Source organism: Taeniopygia guttata, chromosome 2, assembly GCF_048771995.1.
Source record: "Taeniopygia guttata chromosome 2, bTaeGut7.mat, whole genome shotgun sequence".
Taxonomy (NCBI): Eukaryota; Metazoa; Chordata; class Aves; order Passeriformes; family Estrildidae; genus Taeniopygia; species Taeniopygia guttata.
Genome location: NC_133026.1, coordinates 126,637,922 through 126,664,006, shown reverse-complemented (window position 1 = coordinate 126,664,006; position 26,085 = coordinate 126,637,922). Strand labels below are relative to the sequence as shown.

The 26,085-nt window shown below is 36.0% G+C and overlaps 1 protein-coding gene across 3 annotated transcripts; it reads left to right on the top strand.

Moving 5' to 3' along the window:
• Positions 1-1,695: 1,695 nt before the first annotated feature.
• NBN (nibrin) lies at positions 1,696-23,602 on the top strand. 3 transcript variants are annotated; one of them, XM_030266397.4, is made up of 16 exons: positions 1,697-1,897; positions 3,403-3,536; positions 5,116-5,261; positions 6,548-6,707; positions 7,113-7,216; positions 11,389-11,506; positions 11,783-11,973; positions 13,068-13,168; positions 14,632-14,764; positions 15,216-15,479; positions 15,766-16,234; positions 18,211-18,282; positions 19,465-19,620; positions 20,608-20,721; positions 21,716-21,765; positions 23,414-23,602. In XM_030266397.4, exons 1-16 carry the CDS (start codon positions 1,867-1,869, stop codon positions 23,439-23,441), a joined length of 2,271 nt encoding a protein of 756 aa, XP_030122257.4. In that variant the 5' UTR covers positions 1,697-1,866; the 3' UTR covers positions 23,442-23,602. The 3 variants fall into 3 exon arrangements, with proteins under 3 accessions (XP_072780912.1, XP_030122257.4, XP_072780911.1); XM_072924810.1 differs by lacking the exons at positions 11,389-11,506; positions 11,783-11,973; XM_072924811.1 differs by lacking the exons at positions 19,465-19,620; positions 20,608-20,721; positions 21,716-21,765; positions 23,414-23,602 and having other exon boundaries at positions 1,696-1,897; positions 18,182-18,275.
• Positions 23,603-26,085: the final 2,483 nt, after the last annotated feature.

The window sequence follows — 26,085 nt, the reverse complement described above, 5'->3', positions numbered from 1 at the left end:
GATAAACAAAAACTAATAAAGGCAACTCCGCAACTTCGCTCAGGTCGGCTCTGACTGGGTATTTCTGACGGGGGAGATTGCCCACTGACTCAAAAGAAGACAATGACTCAGTGTATGGACTAAGCAACATGAGAAGTGAGAGAATCACTTTGAAGATAGAATGCTAACTAGTAAGAGAACTAGGTAACTGTTACCAATGAACATGAATGCCCTTGTTTGCTAAAATGTTTAAATAGTGAAAAGTTTTGGTTTCCTTGTGCTGGCCTTGTGGATTTGTGACCCAACATGCTTTTCTGCACAGAGCTGTTAATAAATCAAATCTGGTTTGACCTCTTGCACACCGGGTGAAATAACCTATTTTGGAACAACACAGGAGCACCTTCTCAGCCACAGCCACTGCCCCGGTGCCTTCAGTTCTAGCTGTGAGTGTTGGAGAATGCTTGATTTATGACAGATGGAAAAAGTAATGACTGACTGATACTCACCCATTTGCACAGCCTTGGTAACCAGACACAGAAACCTGCAGAGTTGTGTCTGCTCAAAAGGAAGGGTAAGGGGCTGGGAGAGTAGCATAGTAGCTGTAAGAACCTACAGATTTAATAAAGCTTCAGGTTTTGAGGGGAGGACACCACACTTGATGAATCTATGCAGTTACAAAATTTGTCATGAAAGACAACAAATCTATCAGTGGGTCTGAGTTTCAACTTTTGAGTTAAGAATTCCAGGAAAACTGATTACACACTGCTGTGGGAGTTCAGAGGAAGCAGAATTTAAATCCTATGGCTTAGTCATAATTGCTCTGTATAAAAATGGCGAAACAGCTATTTTCTCAAAATGTTCAGCATTTAGGAAAAAAAAATAGTTGATGCTCTGTTGGTTCAGCAAGCTCTAGAGTAAGTAACATCTTTGTAGGTTCTACACAATCTGGCAAGCATTGAAGCAATAGTGCCACGCAGTTGCCATATTTATCATTAAAGCAGCATATGGAAAATATCTGGTAAGAGTTAGGGAGTTGCTCTAAGACTTACATAGTAACAGGCCATTACAGTTAATTCAACCACACTGAGTCTCAAGGCATTTGTAATCACAGAAAAACAAAACTGCAACAAAGAAAGAACCCCAAGAAATAAACCACGAAAAAAAAAAAAAGTTTGAGAAAAAGAGTGTATATAGTTCAAGGGAAGCTTTTACCCTGCCAAATACTACAGATTTTAGGAAGCTTCACCAGAATGCTAGCAAGAGGAAACAAACTACAACCCATGGACTGGAGAATACAAATGTGCTAAACAGCTACGTGTGAAATAATCACTGTATTTCTATGGTGAAAGTGAACACGATGATATGACTGAATGTGTTAATTTTCTACGGTTTGGGTTTTGGTACCGGGGGCGTGGCTCCTGTGAGATGCCAGCCCCAATTCACAGTGACACGGGGTGAAGGAGGCCGGCTGCGACATGGGCACAGACGAAACCCGCGGGAGAGCGCCGGCCCCGTCCCGGCCCCGCCCCCAGCCCGGCCCCGCCCCGCCTCGGCCCCGCCCCCGGCTCTGTCCTGGCTCTGTCCCGGCCCCGCTCCGGCCCCACCTCCAGCCCGGCCCGGCCCCGCCTCGGCCCCGCCCCCGGCTCTGTCCTGGCTCTGTCCCGGCCCCGCTCCGGCCCCACCTCCAGCCCGGCCCCGCCCCGCGCACGCGCGCCGGCCCGCCGCTGCAGCGGCCGCGCGAGGCCGGTAGGCGGTGCCCTGTACCGCGTCCCTCCCCTTAGCCCGGCCCGGCGCGCGGGGTCGCGGCGGTGGCGGCCTGTCCCGGGATTTTCTCTTCCCGGCCCGGCCTTGACCGGGTCGCCGGGGGCTGCCGGGCGGAGCTCCAGGATGTGGAAGCTGGTGCCCGCCTCGGGAAAAGGTGAGGGAACGCCGGGTCGCTCCGCCGCTCTTGCAGGCTGGGCCCAGGCACCGCGGGCCCGCTCCCCGCCCGGCCGCGCCGGTGCCTGGGCGGGCCGCGCTGGCTCCCACAGCTGGCTCCAGCCGCGCTCCGGTGTCCGCGCTGCCTCGGCCCCGTGGTGATCTCCGTCCTGGGCGCTCGGGGCGTTCTCCACGGCGAAGCCTCCGTATTTCACTGGAGCACTGCTGACCACAGTGCCTGTTAAACCTAGCAGGGCTTCTTTTCGAACCTGTGTGGGATGTCCTGGGGTGCTGCAGGTTACAGAGTCCTGCTTCGAAATACCTGGAGAGTTGAACTCTGAGGCAGCAACCTCAGAAAAGATGTGTAACTATTCTGTTGATGTTTCAAGGACCAAGTGTTGAACTTCATGGCGATTCTTGCATTAAGAGTTTTGAAACTAAATCGTCTCTATACTTTTCTTCGTTTTCTTGTCCATAGAAGCTTTAATAATAGGTATCATATATTTCTTGCTAAGTGCTTATAAGGAGCAGACTTAAGGCAACTGCATTTGCTCTATTTCCTGATTCACTGGCAGGAGATTTTGGATGTTTATTTCCTGCTGGATACAGCACCTAATCATTTTGAGATGAACTGACTTACCTTTTACTACCTGGAGAGCTCTTGAGTGAATCAAAACGCTCTTCATTCTATTCAGAATGATCATATCTGCACAGTTCATATTTGGAAAGTTATTTGCCAGGGTTGATAACTGGAATTTATCTGCATATACTCATATTCATCAAGAAACATTTTTGTTTCTGTTGACCAGTGGTAGCACACCTTTGGAAGAGAGTCAAGCCATTCACTGGGAAGCCTCTGTTGGGTACAGGTGGCAGGCAAAAAGCATAAGCTAAAGCATAAACATTGGTCAGAGACTGAATTTACGAAGGACCAATTTGCATTACATTAATTAGGAGGACATTTTCCTCTGAACATCTTAATCAGTTATGTGAATAAATAATATAACCCCCAAAAATTATGTATCCTTACAAAGTTGTTTTAGAAAACCTATTTTAGGTTGTGGGGATTTTTTTCTTCTAGATGTTACACTTAATCATCAAGAAAGTATTGGTAAAAATATATTGTCCTTGAAAAAAGTGTGCTGCCACTTTTGAAACTGCTTTATTTATCATAAAATGTATCATTTTATAGTGGACAGAGCAAGGGAGCAAGAAAGAAAAAAATAGGTTTTGTCTATAAGCAAAATAGATAATTCTAATTAGAATCACAGAATTCAGTCACAGAAGGATCATTGAGTCCAGTTCTTAAGTGAATGGCACATATGAGGTTAAAACCCACAACCTTGGCATTATTGGCACCATGCTCTGAGCATAAATGATGCAAGGCAAAGCTAAGATTTAGATGTACTACAAACTTCTCAGTGGCTCTCCCATGTACTTCAGGCATTTTGGTGGTTTTTTTTTTTTCCTAAAATGGTATTTTTTCTCTCTCTTATTTATTTCCAGGGGAGCCATATCGGCTTTTAAGCGGCGTAGAATATGTTGTTGGACGCAGAAACTGCACAATTTTAATTCAGGATGATCAGTCTATCAGTCGAAGTCATGCAGTTCTGACTGTAAGTCAGCCTGAAGCAAGCCCTGTAAGTAGCCACCATTTTACTGCATTATTACTGCACTATGGGGATAATTCAGGCTGTCATCACCATGCATACTCTCATTTTGCTCTCAGCAGTTTTATGCTTGGAGTAGAAGCATTGATCATCTGTCTTTTTTTTTTTAATCTTGAAATTTATTTTTTCCTCTTAGGTTTGTTTGCTTTCATTGATGAATTTAGTGGCATAATTTTAGTAATCCAAGCTTCCTTTTATCCCAGAGTGACAATTCACTAGGAATTTGTATTAAAATAATAATAGAAAAATGATGCAATTAAATTTAATTACACAGACAAATTTTAGGTTCTGGGAAGTGCTTCAGTTGTTTTACTGCAGACTTAGTTTCTGTTTCATTTCACATCATTAATTCTGTATTTGCTTAGGGCACGGAAAATAAAAACGTACCAAGGAGAATTAGCAATCAGCAATTTACTCTCACTAAGTGTTGTGACATTTATGGATGTTTTGAAGCCAGTCAGCAGAAATTTCATTTATGTAACCTTATGTAGTGTTTAAAATAAAACATGTAAAATATATTTGTCCCTTTAATACTACAAGTATTGAGTGAGTCCAGTGGAGGGCTATGAAGATAATGAGGGGACAGGACCATGTCAGTTGTGAGGAAAGGCTGTGGGATCTGGGCCTATTCAGCCTTGAGAAGAGACAACTGCCAGGGGACCTTATCAATGTCTATCAGTAGCTGGTAGGGTGTCAGGAGGGTGGAGACAGGCTCTTCTTGGTAGTGCCAAACAGTAGTACAAAAGACAATCGCAGAAACTGGAACACAGAAAGTTCCACCTGAACATGAGTAAGAACTTTACTGCGAGAGTGACTCAGCGTGCCCAGAGAGGTTATGGAGTCTCTATCTCTGGATACTCCAAAGGAGCCTGGAGACAATCCCGAGTTGTGTTTTATAAGGAAACCTGCTTCAACAGGCAGGTTGGATTAGATCACCTCCAGTGGTCCCTTCACATCTTACCATCCTCTGTAGTAGCATGTAACTGCATGGCAGAATTTCATAAAAACAAGCTGTCAGTGTTCTCATTGGCTTGTGAGCCACTTTGGAAATCTGATAGTATCTAACCTCTTCTCAAGAAATGTTGGCTCTCTAGCATTCCTCATGGAAGGAAGCGTAAGAAAGTGCCCTCAGGCACTTAGGCTTTTACTCACTATTCAGCCCAATGCCCAAGATGGTACTGAGTGGTAGGTAGAAACATAATAAATCTCAGAGCCTTGCTAAATTGAACTAGCTCAGGCTTTGTGCCAATGAATGACTGCCATGCAGAGTCTCTAGAAAGATGAAGTGCTATCTCCAAAAAGACTAAGTGTAAGAAGCACTAAAGTTCTAAAGCTAAAAACATGTATATTTTCTCTCATTCTGCTACAGCAAAAGACAGAAGATAATTACATATAGCAAGCCTGATTGTCCAGAGTCATTATTTAAGATGATATTTTATGGGCTCCTTCTTATTTATCCATTGCTTTGATTCACAGTGGTAGTAACTTGTTTCTGATAAAGCTGTCTCATTCTGATAAACTATAATGACTTATTTATGTTTATTTTCAGAGTCAGTCTCTCTCAGTACCTATATTAACAGTAAGAGATACATCCAAGTATGGTACTTTTGTTAATGGATCAAAACTCAATGGTACTTCAGTGTCTTTGCAGTCTGGTGACAGAATCAACTTTGGAGTCTTTGAGAGCAAATTTAGGTAAGTGTTTTGATTATGAAATATCAAGTAAAAATTAATTTTTTAGAAGAGTATTTTAGCACATCATGCAACTTTGCAAATGATACAGCAATGATTAATTTTTAGAAAGCAAAGGAGGTAAGTAGTATTTTGCCTGTCCACACCTGCTTCTGAAATAGTTTTCCATCATATTTTACATAATTTATTTTGACACTAGGAGATTAAAATTGTAGATAAGAAAACATTGGCATTTTAAAAGATAATGTGTCGTGTACAGTGAGTATTTTCAGGCTCTCTTAGGCAAAGAACAAAATCCTACACCAAATGAGGAGAAGGCAGAAAGGTTTAGAGTTTGTTGGAGCCCTTGTTAGCTGTTTATAATGTAATGAGAAAAGAACTGATGTTGCAGGAGAATGTGAACCTGATGTTGCAGGAGGATGTGATTTTTTTTCCCCCAAATTTAACATGGTAGCCAGTGGTATCTGTTTATTTATAGGAAGCACTCCTAGAAATGTGGTAGCAGATAAATAGAAAAAGTCTAATGACCATTAAAATCAATGTTAAAGTAACCAGAAGGTGGCTTTGTGCCTTAAAATTGTATTCAGTTTTATCAATGCTTCTGGTATTGCTTGTTAGAAAAAAACTTGTCATTCTTCTCCAATTAGTACAATAACTTATTTTAAAATATTTTATGTAAACATACCAGAAACTTGATATAGGAATCACATCATAAGACTGGATACATTATGGCTATTGTACTAGAAAGTCTACAAAGTAGAAAGAAATTTTTAAAAATCTAAAAATGAAATAATTTTTGATATGGAAGATCTAAAATATATATAAAGGCTTATGGTCAAGGATAATGGAAATGTTAGAAAACTGTTACTTGAAATTGCATTTTATGACTCTTGTGTTTTTAAGTATTGATCTGTTGGTGACCTGTCCTGTAGAGCATGCTTTTGCTTTTGGAGGCACACACTCAAATTTCTTTTGCTATTCCCAGACATTGCACTATTCTTGAGGTACTAATTCTATGTGATGTCTGTAAAAAAGCCACAAGTCCATAGAAATATTTCAGACATCAGGACAAATTTCATTAATTTTTCTAAATAAAAAGTAGTGTTTTGTTTCTTCAGGAATTTTTAAAGCAGGAAGATTTTACTTTGATCTAGATTAGAGTACATATCTTTATTTTTTTTCCCTTCAGATTTCCATGAGATACAAAATGTGATAGTTAAGTCACCTGTGTTCATCATAATGATTGGCTGAATTAACCTAAGCAATTCTCTTTTACTTGTTCTTTGCAGAGTGGAATATGAACCTTTGGTTGTCTGCTCCTCGTGTTTAGATGTAGCTCAGAAAAAGGCTTTAAATCAAGCCATCCAGCAGCTTGGAGGCCTTGTAGTGAATGAGTGGACAAATGAATGTACCCACCTTGTAATGTTATCAGTAAAAGTGACTGTTAAGGTATGTTGAGCTTTTGCCTGTTGATTGCATTGCTTTGCAGTTTTCCTATGACTAATAATTAAATTCTAGACCTGTTCAAGATTTTTCTCTCAAAAACTGTAGTCAACTCTTCTTTTTCTGAGTTTAGAAGATGTGTATGTCAACAAGAGGTTGAAGGGAAAGAAAATAAAGCCAGTTTTAAAGACTTAGTGATTTTCATCAGTTGCCTTCTACATTTTCATAACTTCAAGACATCAATTAAAAGCTAAGCTGTTAGAAGCAAAACGATCCTGGAAGCACAAATCAGGATTGCTTTATTTGTTTGATATTTTCCACATCTTAGATCTTAAAAAGCTAATGTCAGTAAAAACCATATTCTATTTGAAATTTTTCTATGCAGTAAATTTGCATTTTCTGGTTTTTCAGACTATATGTGCTTTGATTTGTGCTCGGCCAATTATAAAGCCAGAGTTTTTTACTGAATTAATCAGAGCTATTCAGTCCAGGCAACAGTTGCCAAATCATGAAAGGTAAGTTGCCAAATCATCATGTTTACTGTGTTGCAGAATGACACTTTTGGGAGTTAGATTATCAGATAACTACACATTTATCTATAATTTTTGACATAATACACAATTCATAGTAATTTTATTTGCAGAGGAATGCTTAGTATTATTAACATTTTAATATTCCATCAATTTTATTGTTCTCATGTCTAGAGTTATAAAATGAGTTCTGGAGTTGGCTTTATGCTTAGAGATGTTACTGTCTCTGAAAAGGAATTTGTTTTGTTGGTATCTAAATGTTGCTTCAAACACTTCTGGAAATGGATACATAAAAATAAAGAAATTACACTGTTTTATAAAAGAAATTTTTTCAAGTTTATTTCATTATGTAGACGTATTTTCCCAATGTGCTGTTAGTTACTGAGTTGACTGTAATCTTTGGTCAGAACAGAGTTAACCCGACTGTTGAATTCTCTGAAACGGAAGAGGTTTCTAATTATCTGCTGGGAGTTGAAGTGAGACTAACATGCATTGGCTCTCACTAAATGAGAATAAAATATTCATTGTTTTCATGGTTAAATTAACTTCAAAAGGGAATTCTTAATTTGGAATCAGTAAATACTGCAGAATAGGTCTTGTTATTTTCTTGATGTGAGAAAATGTAAAATAGTCACAATATTGTATCTGACAATTTCATCTGAGCCCATATTGCTACTCATTTTACTTTGAAAAGGGAGACATTTGTGTTTTGTTTTGAGGGTTATGGTTTTTGGTTTTTTATTGTATGAACACATGGTTTATACAGGTAAGAAATTCCCACTATGTATATACATTCATATGGGGATGAATGATATATGTTAGGAAATGGCGATTTATTTTGGTCAGTAGGTATGGTAGTAGCCATTGATGGAATAGTTTGAAGACTCAGGCTGATACTAAACAAGCTTCTGGTGCACACATGGAAATAGAAACAAAACAAGAGGGTTCACAATAAGCTGTGCTTGATATCTGGTAAAATATATTTCACAGAACATGACACTACCTTGTTACAAAAATACAGATACCAATCTGGAGCAATTGGTAGGAAATACTCCTTAGTTTCTAGACGCTGTTTTACATTAGCAGGGTTATGTAATATGTCAAATCAGTCATCTGTGAGTGGCTCAAAACTAATTTGTTCTTCAGTTTCAGAAGAGAGATTCTGAATGAATTTTCCTTCTACTTTCCCTTCTACTTAAACTTCTGCATTGTTTTCTGAGGATGTAAGAAAACTAAACTAAACAAACTATTCAGTACTCTCTGAAATACTTGTGCGGTTTTTTTTTTTTCTTTTGTAGTACAGGTCATACAAGCCATCAAAAACTAGTGATTGGTTGTACAACTTGAAATTTTTTGGTCAAATAATACCTGATGGTAATGCTGCTGTTCCTGTCTGTTACAGGAACAAGTAAGCAGTGTCTTTGTCTTGCAACCAGGATGTGTGTCCATTTAATACAGAAGTGACGGTATAATTTGCTTTTAAGTGCTCTCTGAAAAAGAAGCAGATGCATATGTTTACCTTTCTGAAATATTTTTGCTAACTTTTAAGATGCTGAGAGGACCTGAACTGGCTGAAAGTAGTGACTCTAGCAATATACACATTATGTAGCTTACAAAGAGAGTTCTGCATCAAGCTAAATGAAACAGCTGATTTAATACACAGATCTATGTTTAAAATAATTACTGTATTTTAAATAGGTCATGTTTTTGAAATATTATTTGTGGGAAGATGCTGAAAACTTACTTAGCAACTATTTTCATTAAATTTCCAAAAATACTTCTAACTTCGACTGGGCGTCTCTATATTGTGCATTGTAGCTAGAGGTGACCTGAGCTGGTATAGCTGCAGGACACCAGTCAGCTTGAGGCTATAGTGGTTTGGATGTGAAATAGAAGTGTATTGAGATGGTAATACTGGGTGACACTGTTAATTAAGTCTTTACTATTATTGAAGAGCTGGTCCCTCCCAAAGAGTCTAGGGAAACATTATCTTAAAAAGAAAAAAAAATTAAAGCATCTTTTTTGATTGCAGTAAGACTTCATGTAATGGCAAACCTGCAGTTCCTATATGAATGTGAGACTTCTTGAGATTTTTTATGGTGTTACCCCAGTTCTCTGGTACTCTCTGACAACCTGTGCAAGGAAGAATAATAACTGATGATTTCACAAGTGGCTGCATGAGCACAATCCTTTACGAAATAATGTGTTTTATTATGGCAGGCCAGTGTCAATAGTGCAGGGCTTTGTAAAAGAAGAAAAGTAACAGAGTTTTTAACAGAAACTCACCCAGAATCAAAATCTATTTATTGAGAGATACAAGGTTGTAGAGATCTTTTCTAGGTAACAGTGTTACTATTAAAAGCTTATGAGGCCAAATATGAGGAGTGCTTCAGAATCCTGACTGCAAAAGACTGTTGTTGCCTGTTGAGCTTAGATCAGCATTGGGTAAGAGTTTATAAGGTTGTTTTTCTTGGAGACAATAATCAGTTAGAGTTGCATGCTGAAGTTAATAAATGGAGATTTTAAAATATATTTATAAAGATGCTACAGTCCAGTTTCAAAGTAGTGAAAGCTGTTGTTTTTCCATTTTTATTTGTCCTTCCATCTTTAAAGATGACTTTGTCCCTTGTATTTATCTTAGGTTAAAGTGTCTCTATAGAGTCTCTAAAAAATGGCTCTGTAGTGTCTCTATAGTGTCTCTTAGGTTTAACTGTCTCTGTAGAATCCACTATCAGAAATCTTCTGGCATAGTAACTAAAGTCTGAATTGCCCTTCTACTTGAAATTAGTAGGCTTTATCATACCTGATTAGTTTCAATGAAACAGTATTTTCGTAAACAGATTTGAACAGCCTGCTGAAATAGATCGAATACCCACCTTTCAAAATCTGGTGGATTTAGGTTGCTTAATTTTCATTGTGTACCTAAAGTTTGAATAATTGATTGTGAAGAATGCATAAGAATAAAGTTTACTTAAAAGCACCTGTAACTATATAGCCTATTCATAACACATTTTAGCCTATCATTATTGAATTGCATATTTGGATGAAGTAGAAAATTCATGTGCTTACTTTTGTGTTCAGCTTATGTTTACTTTTTGCGTTTGAGGATGTTTTTCTGTTTACATATGGTTGATTTTTTTCAGAAACATCAATATTTTAGCATTTCATATATTTCTTCCTTAGAATCTGCCAATCTTTGCTGTTGAACTGAATTTTTTTTTTGTATGTTTCTTTTTTTTTTTTTTCCTGTACAGTAGTATGGAAACGTTATCTAATCAGCTGTCAGAATAAAGATAAGTAGTTCTGTGATCAGCCAAACTTGTTTGGGTAGAGGTGTGGTATAGTTTGGTTAAAATTGGCCTATAGTTTCCATACTTTCTGACATATGCCTTCACCTTGGTCTTCCAGAACTGCCTGTAGCAGTGAATATGTGGCTCAAAGATCTTATAAGTGTCCTGAAATTATTAGTTAAACGCACATCCCAACTCCAGAGGCTTTTTGTGCTCTGGGCAGGCCATCATTAACTAGAGCTGAGGTCACAGGCTGTGACAAAGTTTAGGGCTTCAGGGTAGAATTTTATTTTTGCCTAATATGTTTCCCAGCTAAACTCTTGCTCACTTCCCCTCTATTGGACGAAATAATAATCTGCAGAATGAATCCCTTCCATTCTTTATCCCACCAGCAAGAGAAGTGTGCTTTTCTGGTGTCATACTATAGGCTGTTCTTGAGTGTGGTGGTACACAATTTGACACAGTAAAGAGAATGAGGGTGACTGTCCACATGTGGAGGGTAGAGGAAGCAAGATGATTAATTTTGTGAGGAGTTTTACTATTATCCAGAGTAAGTGCAGAATGAAGTTGCAGTCTCATTTGTCAGTATTGTTAAGAACATGGATATGTGTACAGCACTTTGGGTGAATGCATTCCTTAAAATGTTTTTTCTTAGTTAGTGAAGTAGAAGGTCTTGGTCTTATCTTTGATGTTGAGAAATTAGGGACTCTTTCTTCTTAACAATCTCTTGAAAATGATTTATGTAAGTCGTTTAACAGAGAAATGCAGGATTTTAACTACAGAACTTTACTGTTAAACAGAAAGGACTATGAGTCAGTACTGATTAGGGAATCTGAATTTTGTAACTTTCATTTTCTGTTCTTGCAGCTTTTATCCTCCAGTTGATGAGCCTTCCATTGGCAGTGAAAACTTGGATTTATCTGAGAATCACGAAAGGAAAAAAATATTCAGTGGAAAAACTTTTGTATTTCTAACTGCCAAGCAGGTAATCAGGCTTTACATTGCAGAAATATTGCAGGAGTAGCTAAGTACAGATTTGTTCACTCTGAAATCACACTCATTCTGGGTTCATCAGGAAAGCAGGATTTCTGTGTATTTATCCTACAGTATAGTGGCCTAAACAAGATAAAATGTAGAGGAGGAGCAGAACATATTACATCTGCAGCACTGCATCAGTGAGAAGCACTACACTGATAGTTCTGTATTCTCATACCTCTTAATTGGCTGCATTCTAAGATTTTTTTTTTCATTCTCTTTATAGCACAAGAAACTGGGTCCAGCAGTTGTTCTTGGAGGAGGGGAAGTAAAGTTGATGACAGAAGGAAGAAAAGAAATGGCTTTACTACTTTCTCCTGAAGTTTGTGTAGTTGATGTGGGTTTGGCAAATTCTCAGATCTCAGGATCTGATTCTCTGACAAACTGGACTGATTCCATTCTGACTGTCTTGGAAAGGTGCAGCATCGTTCTCTTGTACAGCAGTAGGGTAATTTCAGAACCTCTACAGAGACTTGGTCATGGTGTTCACACACATATTTAAGCAGGAGACTGCTTATAAAGAGGGCATTTTTACATTGTTCTAAGTATTTAGCAGAGTAACTAAAACTTCTTGAAGCAGTGAAGAAAGAACTTGGCAGTTCTGTGAGGATTTGATGGAATTCCTGTTTTCTTATTATTTTTTTGTCAAACTCAATTCTACAAAAATTCATTGTAATGAAGCTGCTTTAAAATTACAGCCAGCAAGTCGTTTGTCTTTTACTATTTAAAAGGCATTAAAATTAATATATTCTAAGAATTCAAAATAGATAATTCATGATATTTCATTGATTATATGTATTTCATCAAAAGGAGATGAGATTACACCTTCAGGTCATGTCATTCACTGTTGTATAATTATTTGTATACAGTGTTTTTGAAGACCAGCTTCTGTTTAATGAAAATTGCTTTTTGTTTTGTTGATGGCTTTGTTTGAGAGGGCAGACTGCATATATTATAAATGTTAGGATTATCATTATGCAATTTTATTAAAATAATGAAACAAAATCTCAATCCTCACACATAAACCTAGTTCCCCTGAACCTAGTTTGCTGCTAGGTAGAGAAGACAGTGCTCGATCTCTCCTCATGACTGTAGTACAGAAGACTGGGGAGGGGAAAGGGTGCCTGACTTTTAAGAAGTGGTCAGTTCTTTCAAGGCTCTTTTCACACATTTTTGAATCAGAGCTAGAGCATAATTGGTTAAGTGCCCAAAAATCAGTAAAGGAGAGATATATGGGCCAGATTACTGAAGTTACACAGTGGCTACATCAGCAGGAAACATGGGAGTTCATACATATAGCACATGGCTGTAGTGAAGGATAATTGTGCTGACTTACTATATTGAGAAAAAATGGTAGTGTTTTTTGGAGGCTGATGTTTTTTTTTTTGGAGGAGGAATGGAACATATTGTACTTTGCCATACCTGTGGTCATTTGCCTATTCATCTTTGAATCTGTGCTTAAAAACTGAAAACCGTTTTTGGTTTTTTTTTTTTCATTTGTATATTAACAGCAAGAATCTTAGGGCTATTCCAGAGGCAGAAATTGGATTGGCAGTTATCTTCATGTCTACAGAAAAATACTGCAACCCTCAAAAGCAGCATGCTTCCAAAGGTAATTGGAAGATGGGTAGTAATAAATTAACAGCCTCAAAGAGGCAGTATTTCTTTCTGTGTAGGAGCATCAGTTATGATGTTCAATTTGTTCTTGTTTTCAGGACCACTAAAAAAGAGTGACATTCTATGAAAAATGTATATAGCTCCAAAGGGGTAATTGGTTTTTAATGGTCTTGCAGTAAATTGCAATGAAAATTATATGACTCTTAGATGTAAATACAAAAGTGGACCTAAAACTAGCCTAAAAGGCAGACACATAGAATAGTGACCTTGAAAGGAAAGGTACTTTAAAAACATCAGAAGTTGATAATTTTAGTGACCACTGAATTCATATATGGTAGTTTGAATTCCATGCTATTCTGTCTTTTCCTAAAAGACCGGGGTAATCAGAATGTAAAATATGAATGTCAGAATCAAGAGAATAAGAATGGAAATAATTTGTTAAGTCTGGCATTTTTTTTCTTTTTTTCTTTTTTGTTCTTTGCTCTAAACAGAATTTGCTTTAGGAAAATACAGATACCTCCTGCACAGTTCAAAACTAAAAATAATCTTTCCATAAGTTAAGACAATGAGACATGATCACCACATTTGCTGAAGTAGTAGCTTGGGAGTGGAAATTCCAAGTCTTGACTTGAAGCTTGTACTTGCTAGTGCGGTAATAACAGAAGTCTTTAAGAGACAGAAAGAGGTTTTGTTTCTCTCTTTTCATGCCTCTTCATATTAGTCTATATTTTGTTGCTATGAAATTTTCAGAATTATCTTTTATAGATTCTGGTTTGTTCTACAAAATGTTGTTTCAGGTAGAAAATACTACCATTATTTAAAAAAAAATCAAAGAACAAACCCCCTAAGTTTGTCTTTACATGCAGGAACATTACTAAATTGAAAATGTATTTTGAATAAAGACATATGCAATACTGGCAGAGATGCTGATTCTTGTTTCCAGTCTGAACGGTTCAACTGTCTAAAAGTTAAGTTGTCTGAAATTGTGTAAAAAGACTGTGTATCAGTTTAAAGGAAGCAGTGTTTAAAATTGAAAAACTTGTATTCCAGATACAATAATCACATTAGAGATCATCATAAAGGAATAAATATAAGGAATTTTGCGCTCTGACAGTTTTGATCTAGATATTGCATGATATATATTTTATTTTTTGCATAAAATATATACCACATGATTTTTTAAGTACATTATGTACATACTGGTATATGATTTCTTACTATACTTCATTTTTATTTAAGTAGAATTTCATTATTTAATCAGTAGAATATTTAACTAAATATTCTAGAATATGGTCCTTTAGAACTATTTCTGTCAATCTGCTTATTTTTTGATGAAAACTGCTTTAAGAGCATTTTACAAAGATCTCACATAATCAGGTAGTAATGTGCAATAGCACATGCAAAGAAATGCAGATTAGATGTTAACCTTCTCATTCTTCTCTCACGTTGGTCTTGCAGCTGTACCTGAAAGTTCTGCATCAGCTGTTGTAAGCCGAGCCATTTCCCAGAGTCTGGCTGTGAATGAAACCATAATGCCAACTGCTGCAGATAGCAGCACCTTATACATAGCTGATACAGAAGAGCAGACATGGTAAAGTATTCATGGCAATTTCTAAGCTAATACTTGCAAATTAAGTAGTCTTTTGTGGCAAAGGAACTGTATCATTGCCATGGGGAAAGATATACAGGGTTCGAAATGCCATTCACTAAATTGCTGTCACTTGTCTGCAGTGAGATAATTTTTACTTTTGAGTACTAGATTACAGAAAGCATCCCATAGGATTCAGATGACTTTCAAATGCACATGGTAGATACTGCATATCTACGTGACTGTCTTGACTGCCTGAACTGTTAAAAATTTTTGAGCCATTTCACTATTATAAAAATGTATTGATCATAGCAGATTCTACTTTTTTTTAGCACATTGTTTATAAGTTCATTCAAAATACGGGTATAGCTTTTTTAAAAAGTGTGTATATGATTTGGTATATCTGTGGTAACCTCCTGTGTGCCATTTAGTATTTCTTTCCTCTCTAATCTAGTATGGAGATAGAGAATACTTCCCAGATGCATAGACAAAGGAAAATGGCTTTCCACGATACAACTGCCATAAAGAAAAACAGTGGCACAAGTGGCAGTGTAAATGCAGGAACATCAATACCTAGAGGGAACAGAACATCTGGGTTCAGTCAAAGAAGTCAGCCTGTCTCACCATCTAAAATTTCAGAAGCTGGCAAACCTCATGGGAGTGCTTCACATCACCAGTCCAACTCAATTACAAATTACTTCCAGGTTTCTAGAAAAAGGTATGTTGAAATGTTCTTGACATTACTTCCCTTACTGATATGTTTGTGATATTTCTTGAGAATTTTAACTCTAGCAATGTACTTTGTACATTTGACACATGTATTTGACACATACTTAGAAAGGTAATTTTTAGATCAAATTCCTAGAATGGAAAGTCTTTCCTCCAGGGTACTTTAAATTTCACAATGCAGTCCCTAAAACCCAGAAGCTGTTAAGTTTTGGGTACAGCTAATCATACTCAAAAAGGCTTTTGTTTCTTTCTTTTATGATTTATTTCTGGCTAAGGGAAAGAGCTGAAGAAGAAGAAACATCTGTACCCAAACTAGCAAAACTGGAGGAAAGGTCATCGCCTCTTCCCAAGTGCACTGAATCTACAACTTCATTGATCCGCAACACTGAAGCAAAGCAGCATCAAAAGAAAAATAATATTCTTGACCCAAACGCAAGTTTTGCAGAAGACATGAGTATAAAGCCTATGAGGGAAAGTGTCAAAGTAACAAGTGATAAAACAAACACTGAAACCACTTCTAGTGAAAATCATGCACCAAAAAGGAGAAAGGAATTAGATGATTTATCTAAAGATACAGAAGCACTAGAAATTGTGTTTGGAAGTGGAGACATAGACTGGGAAGATCAAATGACAGATCATGACCAGGAAGCTCAAAGCAGTAAACGAAAAAAACAATGTTTGGAAGCCAAAGGAAGCAGGATTCCAGAAGTAAATGTAAATCAGCGTGAGGAGAATAAAGTATTGGTAAGTTTTATATTCTGCTCAGGTGCCTAATCTTGAAATTTGAATCTTTGTTAGAAGGATGTAATTAACTCCTTTAAAGAGGAGGTTGCCTGCATATAGAAAGTGGCTTTGTAAAATTTGTTTGCTTAAATCTCATACATCAATTTTTAGTTCAGAATGATTAATCTTTTACATGTGATCATTGCAGTTTTACACCTACCTAAATGTTTTTTCATTCTTCTGGGCATTTTTAAATTCGTTTATTGAAAGCTGCTTGTATTCTGAACTTTTCCTCTTTTTTTTTTTACTTTATATACTGTAAATAGAATAGGAGACTATATCCCTGGTCCAAGAAAAAATTCTCATACTGCTTGTTGCTGTTATTATTAATTATAATATTGTTATTAATACTAAGATAGTACTCAATTACCTTTTTGTAATTAATTTTCAAAAGCAACTTCTAGTTGACCTCTTCTGTTGAATACTACAGTAGTGTCCAACATCTTTTGAGTATTTTGATATTGTATGAAAAGATTATTAGAATTCCTGTATAAGAAATTTTAAACCAAAGCCAACAAAACAACAGCAAAACCAAAACACAGCTTGTGTTTTGTGATTATTTTTCTGGTTTTGATTTTGACACTAAGGAAATTTTCTAAGAGGTATGAAGAAAACAATACACCAGGAGTTAACAGTGGTCACTTTGTTGAAAAAAAAGGAAAAGCAGTTTTGTGAAGGAAAGTGTTGAGATGTCTAGAATATTAACAGTACAATAGGAATAAGAGCAAAAGTTTATTTTTTGTTTATTTGGAACATATATTTTAATGCTTACCTATCCAGTCCATTTACAGTGTAGGCAATGTTTAAGTGTTTAAAAGTTTGAATGCATGATTAAGGGAAATTTGTAAGATTCCTTGGACCACATAAGAATTAGTAATTTTCTATGCATCCTGAGGTCAGACCAGCTTGACACCTTGTTAATGCTTTACTGGAGCTTGCTTCTGGCAAAGTGTGAACTTTGACTTCATTATAATACTCTTTTTTTGTGTGTGTTACTAACAGGCAAACTTTAAAGGACAAGTCCTATAATTTAGAGAATTTTGTTTCTTGCTTTTTATACTATCAGACAGTAGGTACTTTTTATTAGGTCTGAGCATACTGATGGACTAAAATTGGTGCTTAGAATAGTCTATTGAATTTTGTTGCTTGGGGCTTGGAAAGTTTTTCTAGTTTAACTTCTTGTCAGGATTCTGAAGGAGAAAAAAAATCTTACATGCAATTAAACTGGTACTTTAGCAGATACGCACTTAAAGATTTCTGCTGAAAAGAAGTCTTTTCATAGTTTAATAATTACCTACTTTATTCATGTAAAATACATTTCCAATGGACTAAGAAGGAGATTTCATGAAAAATCTCCCCAGGCAAATTTGATAACTATTTTCTCTAAGTATGGATGCACCTTGTGTAACTGGCAAGACAAAGAATGTAAGTAATTGACTCAAAACGTACATGGTGCATAAAGCTGATTTGGTATTTTATCAATCAATGAAAATAAATTATGTAATGCAAATCTAGTTTTAAGCTATAGTTTAATAGTTTAAATCAACCTCCAGAAAACTTTCTTGTCCTGATAATGAAATGTCCTTTTTACACACATTTACACTTCAAATATCAATTTGAAAATGTTACTTTTTATATTCAAAAGCTTTTACAGTTTTCCAGAACCTGCCAGAACTTTGAAGATTGTACAGATGGACAAAACTTCCTAGTGTATAAGTAAGAAAGAAAAAAAACCCAAGTGAACAAATAGTAGTGATTTTTTAATAGAGAAAATTTCCAACAATTGTTACAGTAAAATCATAAAAAAATTATGGGCAGATTCTTTGCCGTCTAAATATTTGAATATGTTTATTCTACAATAAAGAGCAGAAAACAATTCTATGTAATTATATTTCCATTTCATTTCAGTTTTATATTTAAAATTTTTAATCAAATAGAAAGAAGAGGAGCTTGGATTGGTTCTAACTTCAGAAATGAAAAGTAATATCAAGCAAGAGTCTCCAGTCTTGGTAAGGAGTCAGCTTATTGTAAGTTTGAACAGCAAACTTTAAGAAGCATTACAAAAACACATCAAAATTTTTCTCTTAATAACATAGTATTTTTGGATCCTATTTCAGGGTAAAGGAAGTTTGGAAGATTGTACGCCTTAACTTAATCATATGTAAATTTGAATAGTGCAGTCCACTTGTAGACTGTGGAAAAAAAAAGTAGTTCATCTGTATGTTTCTGTAGTGGCATTTGGGTGGATACTTAAAGGTGACTGAAACTACATGTAATTGTATTAATTCTTTGATGTGGTTAATACTTGTACTGATGGTTTTCTTAGATTACTACTTAAAGACCTGCCAGGGATATTATCTTGTCTGCTGTAAGATCACAGCTAAAATGGAAGAGATGGAGCATTGGGAAAATAGATGTCATATATAGTGATCAACAGTAGATAACATGCTAATTTTTGTAGGTGAGATGAAGGAAGGAGAGGAGAATTGCTTGGAGTGCAGTGAGGCAGAGAAAAAGGAGACTAGGCTGAATGAAACTGAAATAAAAAAAATTCTGAAGAGATAGAGTGTAGCCAGTCAACAAGGGGCAGAATAATACCATTTCACCTACATACAAAAACCCAACAAGAGGCAATGCTGAGCAGGTATACCAAACTGCAGGGTCAGCTCAGATTAAAGAACTTCTAGATATATTTTACTATAAGACAACTGTGCTGCATCTGACCATAGTTTAATGTTATTTGTGAACTTGTCCTGTGCCCAAACATCCTTTGGAATCCACACAGATGTAGCCCCAGGCAGCGAAGTGTGCATGCAAACTTGCTGGCATATGAGCATTCTTATGGACAAGAAAAATTTGATTAATTAATCTAATTCAGTTTACAGCCCTAGAGTTGGGTGGATATATGTAGGCTAGAATTGAGCTGAAGATGTTAAACTATGTCTGCCATGGAGTATTTAAATACATATTTAAACACAAGTGAAGCAAATTTACTCTATTCATGGTATATAAGGATGCTGAGAAGTTCAGACATCTTAGCTTCTAGCACTGCTGCTGCTTTCCCTCACCGTTTTGTAATCCTAACTTTTGCTTAGCTCTGCTCTTGATAATTTCTCTACAGTTTGTACATTAGATATGCTCTATGTCTGTTCACACACTTGAATACTTCTTCCTTTTTCTTCCCACTTAAGAACCACAGCAAACTGCAAGATGACTCCAGCAATCTTCCTAGCAGGCTTCTGTTGACAGAGTTTAGATCACTAGTTGTCAGCCATCCAAGACAGAAGAGTCATTTTCCTGGAAATACCAGCTATGGAGGAAAGAAAAATTTCAAAATGTTCAAAAAGGTTAGTGTGTTTTTTAAATAGTCACAAGGTGGCACTATTTAAAAATACTAAGTGTTGCCTTCAGATTGTAGAAATATGTTACCGAAGATCTTTTATAAATTGACAATAACTAAAGAAAGAAATAATTTAAATACCATATAATACTGTAAACAGTATTTTGTTAATTGAAGAAGTACCAAGTTGACAAAGGCCTACCTTGTGCTAGATTATTTAGATACTTATACTCTCTATATCCCAAGCTGTTACTTGGAATAAGTTGTAAGTAATAGCTACCATGAATTCAGGTTGTACTTCCAAAAGCTAGCAATTCCACTTCTCCAAAGACCTATATATAAAGTGTAGACTGATTCAGAATCTTTCATTTTTACTAATAAACCTTGGCTTTCTAAATAGAACTAAATCTGTATCATACAAAAGTAAGATGATTGCTTCCTTGGGTCCTGAAGACAATTGCAAAATGATTCTTAGTGTTCAGTGTAAAAGTACCACTTCAGCTTAAGTTAAAAATAAAATTAAAATCATAAGGTATGAGATTAGTAGAAAGGCACTTCAGTAAAATACTATGTATAGAATGTGATTGCATGATACTGTTCCTGGGAGTATGCTCTCATTTTTAGATAATGTTTTAATTTTCTGATAATAGTTTCTTTTCCACTGTTTTGTAACATACGCTTATGCAGTCTGACAATAAAATATTAACTGATTTTTATTGATATTTCAAACTCAATGCACTATGAAATTTATTTATTATATTTAACTTACCAGATGTATTTTTGTTTGTTTCTTTTGGTAAAAGGAGGGAGTTAATAGCTTTCTGTAAATGCTTTTATAACTTCTATCACTTTTAAATATGATCTTTGAATGTTAATAAAAAAAAGACTGCCTGACTTTCTTCTGTGATATCTGAATAGACTTTCTGAATTGTTAAAATAGGTATTTTATTTGCACTATGCTTGCCTTGTTTTGTAAGAATTTATTATCCAACAGGTAGCTTATCCTGGGGCAGGACAACTTCCACACATTATTGGAGGATCAGATTTGATTGCTCACCATGCTAAAAAGAATTCAGAGTTAGAAGACTGGTTAAGGCAAGAAATAGAGGTAAGAAATTAGTTTCTAAAATGATAAAATAAAAACTTGAGTAATGTAAGTGATCATACCAACCTGTGATTATTACTGGAGTTCTTCAGGATTTTATTTTTTAAATAAAACCTCAGCTGGTTAGTCTTCCACACATGCTCATGGGAGCATGTACAGTATTAAAGTTACTGAATGTCAGAGGTCAGTGGTAACACTTATCTTTTTCTGGTTATTTAAATTCATTTTCCATGCAGCACTCATATAATCAGAAATATTTATAGAAAGCAAAATCAGTAACCTAAATGAGAACAATCTTTTGATGAGTAAAATAAGTGCTGTGGAAACATGTGACTTGTAAAAATATGACAGGAACCTAGAAAGAATTTCTAGATGGCTAACTGTGTTCAAATAGTTCTACAGTACAGTTGATATTCTGCTTTTAAATAGAACAGAAAATGCATGAGTAAAGCTCTGTTGGAATATACTGAAGAGATGTAGTAAGAATAAATTTCATATTTTTTCTTTTGTGCACATCTTTAGATATAAAAATCCTAAAAAAATACTTATCATGGCAGTTCTCTAGCACTTTCATTTTCCGATAGTTTCCTTAAAAATACTTGTTGATGAGTCATATTGTTTCCAGAGCCTGATTGAGATGCAATTACATCAACACTTCTTATCTCATTTTTTAAATTCCTGAATATAGATAATGCTAATTAAAATTCCCCTTATATAATCAGATTAAAAAATTATATTTCTATAATGGTGCTTAAAACCTAAAAATCATATTTCTGATCAAAATTGACACCTTCCACAAACTATTCCATTTCATTTGTTGGTAGCAGTAGACAAATTTGGGTAGTGAAATAACTTGTCTAATGTGAATATGCACTAAAAGAAGTACTTAGAGAGAATTTACTTTTTGGGAAAAACTGTGTTAGTGCAGGAGTATTATTTTTCTAGATGGTTCATTAGAATTATCCTTAACAATCAAATATTAAATCAACTTTCTCAGGAACAGAACCGACATGCAAGAGAAGAATCACTTGCTGATGATCTCTTTAGGTAAGAGTTTTATGTTTGTACTTAGAAAAATGAGGTTTTTTGCGTCCCTTCTTTTTTTGGACAAATTTTGATTTTGGAAAAGATTACTTTGACTATTCTTTACAAAATGTCATTATTTTCATATATAGAATGTAGTCAAAGTGATTCAGCAATTTCTTTGGGAAAAAAACCCAACCTGTTCAGGCTTCATTTAACGTTGGAAATGAGAGGAGGTGAGGTGGAGGAGATAACATGACAAGATGTTCATGACTGTCAGCATCTCTGTAGCCACTCACAGACAGGGTTGAAGCTGCTGTTCTGATGTGAGATTTCCATCGTGTATCATCTCCTACTCCTACCTGCTTTATCTCCCCACTCCTCCCCTGCCCATAGAATCCATAGATTCTAATCCGTAGACTCACCCATTGAATTTGGTGTCCAGAAGACATTAGGCATTAGAACAAGCATGTTACAATGCTATAAAAATAAAATCAAATAACTGTTTTGAGAGTTAATATGGGGACCTCCTTTTGTTTAGCAAAAATCCCATTATTTTCTATGTTTTTTATGTGACAAAACAAGTGACCAGTGTTTGACTTCTCACTTCTCATGAATTAGACTAACACCAAAAGTGGTGCATTTAGGTAGAAAAATGTATATGGTGAAGAAGGATTTTTTTTCTGAATCACTGTCAAACAAACATGATACTAACATATCAATACATGTTAGAGCCATCCAGAAAATCTTACTACATTAACAACTTGCTCTGTTCATTAACAGTTAATAATGCAGCATTTATTTTAAAGGGTATACATTTAATTTTTAAAGTCTTTAGTTGTACAGCAAGAACAGTGACTACTAATGCCTTTGTAGATATGTGATGATGTAATTTTGCTCACAAGTTGTCACATTTTTCTGTCTAAGCATAAAGTCTTGATGAGTAAAAGCAGAATTAGTGGAAGTAAAACTGCCTGATCATTCAGTTCTGTCTGTAAGTTTTTCATGCATGAATACAAAACACATCAGAATTTTAAAGAAATGACAGGAGTTTGGGAGATAAAGCACAAATGGAGAAGGCCAAGGTATAGCAGTGTTAAGTAGAGTCAAACTGTAAGCATATTTCAGTAAATCATGTAACTATTTAGTATATCCAGAAAGTAGCTCTAAATTTCTAAGTCAATCAGAAGCTGTATAAAGGGCAAAGTAGGGCAAGGATCTGCTTTATGTAGGAGTAGGAAGCAGCAGAAAGGTTTTGTCTGAATGAGTTGTGGCCAAAGGTACATCAATGTAAACGTATAGGACCCCTTTTCCCTCCTTCCTCTTGTTTTTTGTGATGTCCTTTTCCAGTGAAGACCTTAGTGTTGGGACATTAAAGGCTTGGAGAAGCTTGTTCATGCATCAGATTTAAAGGTTGTAATTAATTTGGAAATATAAAAATTTCAATAAAGGTTATCTTCAGTTCATACAGAGGTTCTACCTTATGCATCCTTCATTCAAATATTAATAACTGTAGTTAATTATAGGAGTGTAGTCGGGGAAAGGACTGAACACTGGCTATTCCCTTGTTACGAATATATAATAAAGCTGTTTGCATCACATTGTATATCTATATAGACTTTGAATATCATTGATTTACTTACTTGTGACAGATTTAATTTTTTTGTTGCAGATATGATCCTAGTGTGAAAAGAAGATAAATTGTGACCTGGATTTACAGTGTTTCTCTGGCAAAACTGATTTCTGTTCCTTAGGTTTCCTGGTTGCAGTGTGTATGATGTTCCTATATATGACTATTTGAGTATCTCTTATTGTAAGACATGTTTTCTAAGTCTTGCTTTTATTAAAAACAAAAGGAAAAGTTCCTTTCATGGCTTGGTACTTACAGATGGCACCATTGTCAAGGCCTTTCCATTATTTACTTCACAGTAATTCTCAGTAAAATACTGTAGATATTTAGGATTTCATTTTAGGCTATTTCTAATGTGGCTATCGGTACTGTTTTGGAAAAAAAAGGTAGTTAGCATCAGGCTATTTTTTTTTTTCAGAAAGGCTTTGTTAACTAGGTACATTCAAGAGTATTATATTAAGAACTGAAAAATCTTCTGATGCTGAGATGCAACTGGTATTTGATCATTATATGGTTGATAAGATATAATCATTATATGATTAATAATGAACCACTCTCTGTGGTTCATTTTATAGCGCATATACTATTGTTACTGGTACAGAATATCTTGGAACTGAAAAAAATAGCATCTTTTTCTCTTCCTTAAACATATTTTTTATTTACACCTTTAAATCAGTGTGGTTCATTTGTTCATTTGTTAAAACCTACTTTGAAGCCAGACAAATTCTTAAAGAGCTGTTACACTCCAGTTTGGAATTTTAAATTATATGATCCATTTCTTTCTCTCATGCCTTTACTTTTTGCAATCACTGTGTAAAAATATGGCCTTCAAAATTGTTTGATTGACAGCAAAAGCTATGAAACAACTACATGTTTGTGGATTAGGAGAGCTCATCTTAATGATCTGAGAATTGCAATTAGTGAGATTACCCTGGAAGTACAGTGAGAAAAACTTTGCAGACTTCCTGCTCAGGTGTATGAAGTCTGTCTCACATACAGATAAAGATGGACAGATATCACATACAGATAAAGATGGACAGATATCACATACAGATTAAGATGGACAGAAGCTCTATTGCATCCTATTTCAAGAGGGAGGATCTCCTTTCTCACGTGAGGAAGTGATCTGGTTGATGTAATTGAATTGACACAAACAGAATCACTCCCTCTGCCAAGAGCTCCGAGCATACAATCAAGGTGAGCTGCAGCGTTTGAAGCCGCTCAGATGTGTATCAGATCTGAGGAACAGCATTGCGAGATCTGTGCATGTCAAGATAGCAGATGTGCTGAACTCATCATGGTTACAACATGCAGAAAATATTTGGCCTTCCAAAGCCAATGTTTTCTCTTGGGTCTGTCTTGGTATCTTCTTGCTGGTCAGCAATGTCTAGAGTGATACACAAAGTGCAGCCCAATAATTATGAGCTCCACAAAAGCTGTGAGAGTGTTTGCATCAGGGCACATCAAATCTTATCCACCAACCACCCTTAAAAAGTCTTAAGCAGTTCTTAAGCAGTTGAAATTCTTTCTGAAGGAGATACACTGACTGTTCTAACCTCAGGTGAGTTTTTCTGCTATCACTGTGAGAATTTCCAGGTTTTTTGGCTGAAGACCTACTGGTCCAACAGCTCTTGTAGACTGCTGAGGTTTTGGACTGTTACTAAATTCAAGCTAATAGCTTGGATAGCAGAGTATTAATGAACAAGATTCTCCAAGATTCTCCAGAAAGGTTGTATTTACAGTTGTAAAATACAGCTGGAGAATTTCTGAGGTGAAAGGACAAGACATGCAATGTCTACAACAAAGTAAAGGCTAAATCCTTTGCTGCTCAGATTGCAATCTGCTAGGGGCTCAAACATCCCTGGTGGCATAGTTGAGAGCACTTTTCCATTCATGTTTTATGATTTAGAGCTCTTCAAATCCAGTTCCCCAGACAGCTGAATTAACCAGCTTTGATACCTTTTTTTTTTTTTTTTTTTTAATTTAGTATTTAAGAGGTGTGGGTCCCTTTCAGCTCAGAATATTCTAGAATTCCAACTTGAGGGTAACCTAGTAGGTGATACAGGTGATATAGTTTGGTTTGTAATCCAGTTTCAGCTGCTGTCTAGTTGATGAAAAGCCTGCATATTAGTGCACCTGAGCTTCTGCTATTTCAATATGAAGTTAGGCTTGCATTAAAAAGCTTAGATGTACAAACCCCTTAACCATGGTTTTAATTGTAGCACCAAATTCATGTAACAAGTCTATTCATTATTCTGAAGTCTTCCTTCCATTTTAACTTATTTTTTGTTATGACTTTCACCTCAGTACATTAGAGGAAATATGTTTGTTGGCTTACTGGTTTGGCCTTCTGTTACTGAAGTGTCTGAGATAGATGGTAAAGGACATAATTACACAATCCAATAAATTTAAATTTCTAGTAAATTACATTAATATCTGCCTTATCCCAGGAATTAGTGCAATAACTTCACCTGGTATTTCCTTTATGGTATAGAACATACTGTTGTAGGCTTACCCCATTAGGCAGCTAAGCCCCATGCAGCCACTCCAACACTCCCCAGCAGGATGGGAGAATCATGGAATCAGAAAAGAGAAGGATGGGTTGAGGCATTTTTACAAGTAAGGGAAAGGTTGTGAGCACAGGCAATCAACTTACAGATTCTGCAGTTTAGAAATTTTGCTGTGTGCTCTATTTTCACTGTGCAGCTTGTGCT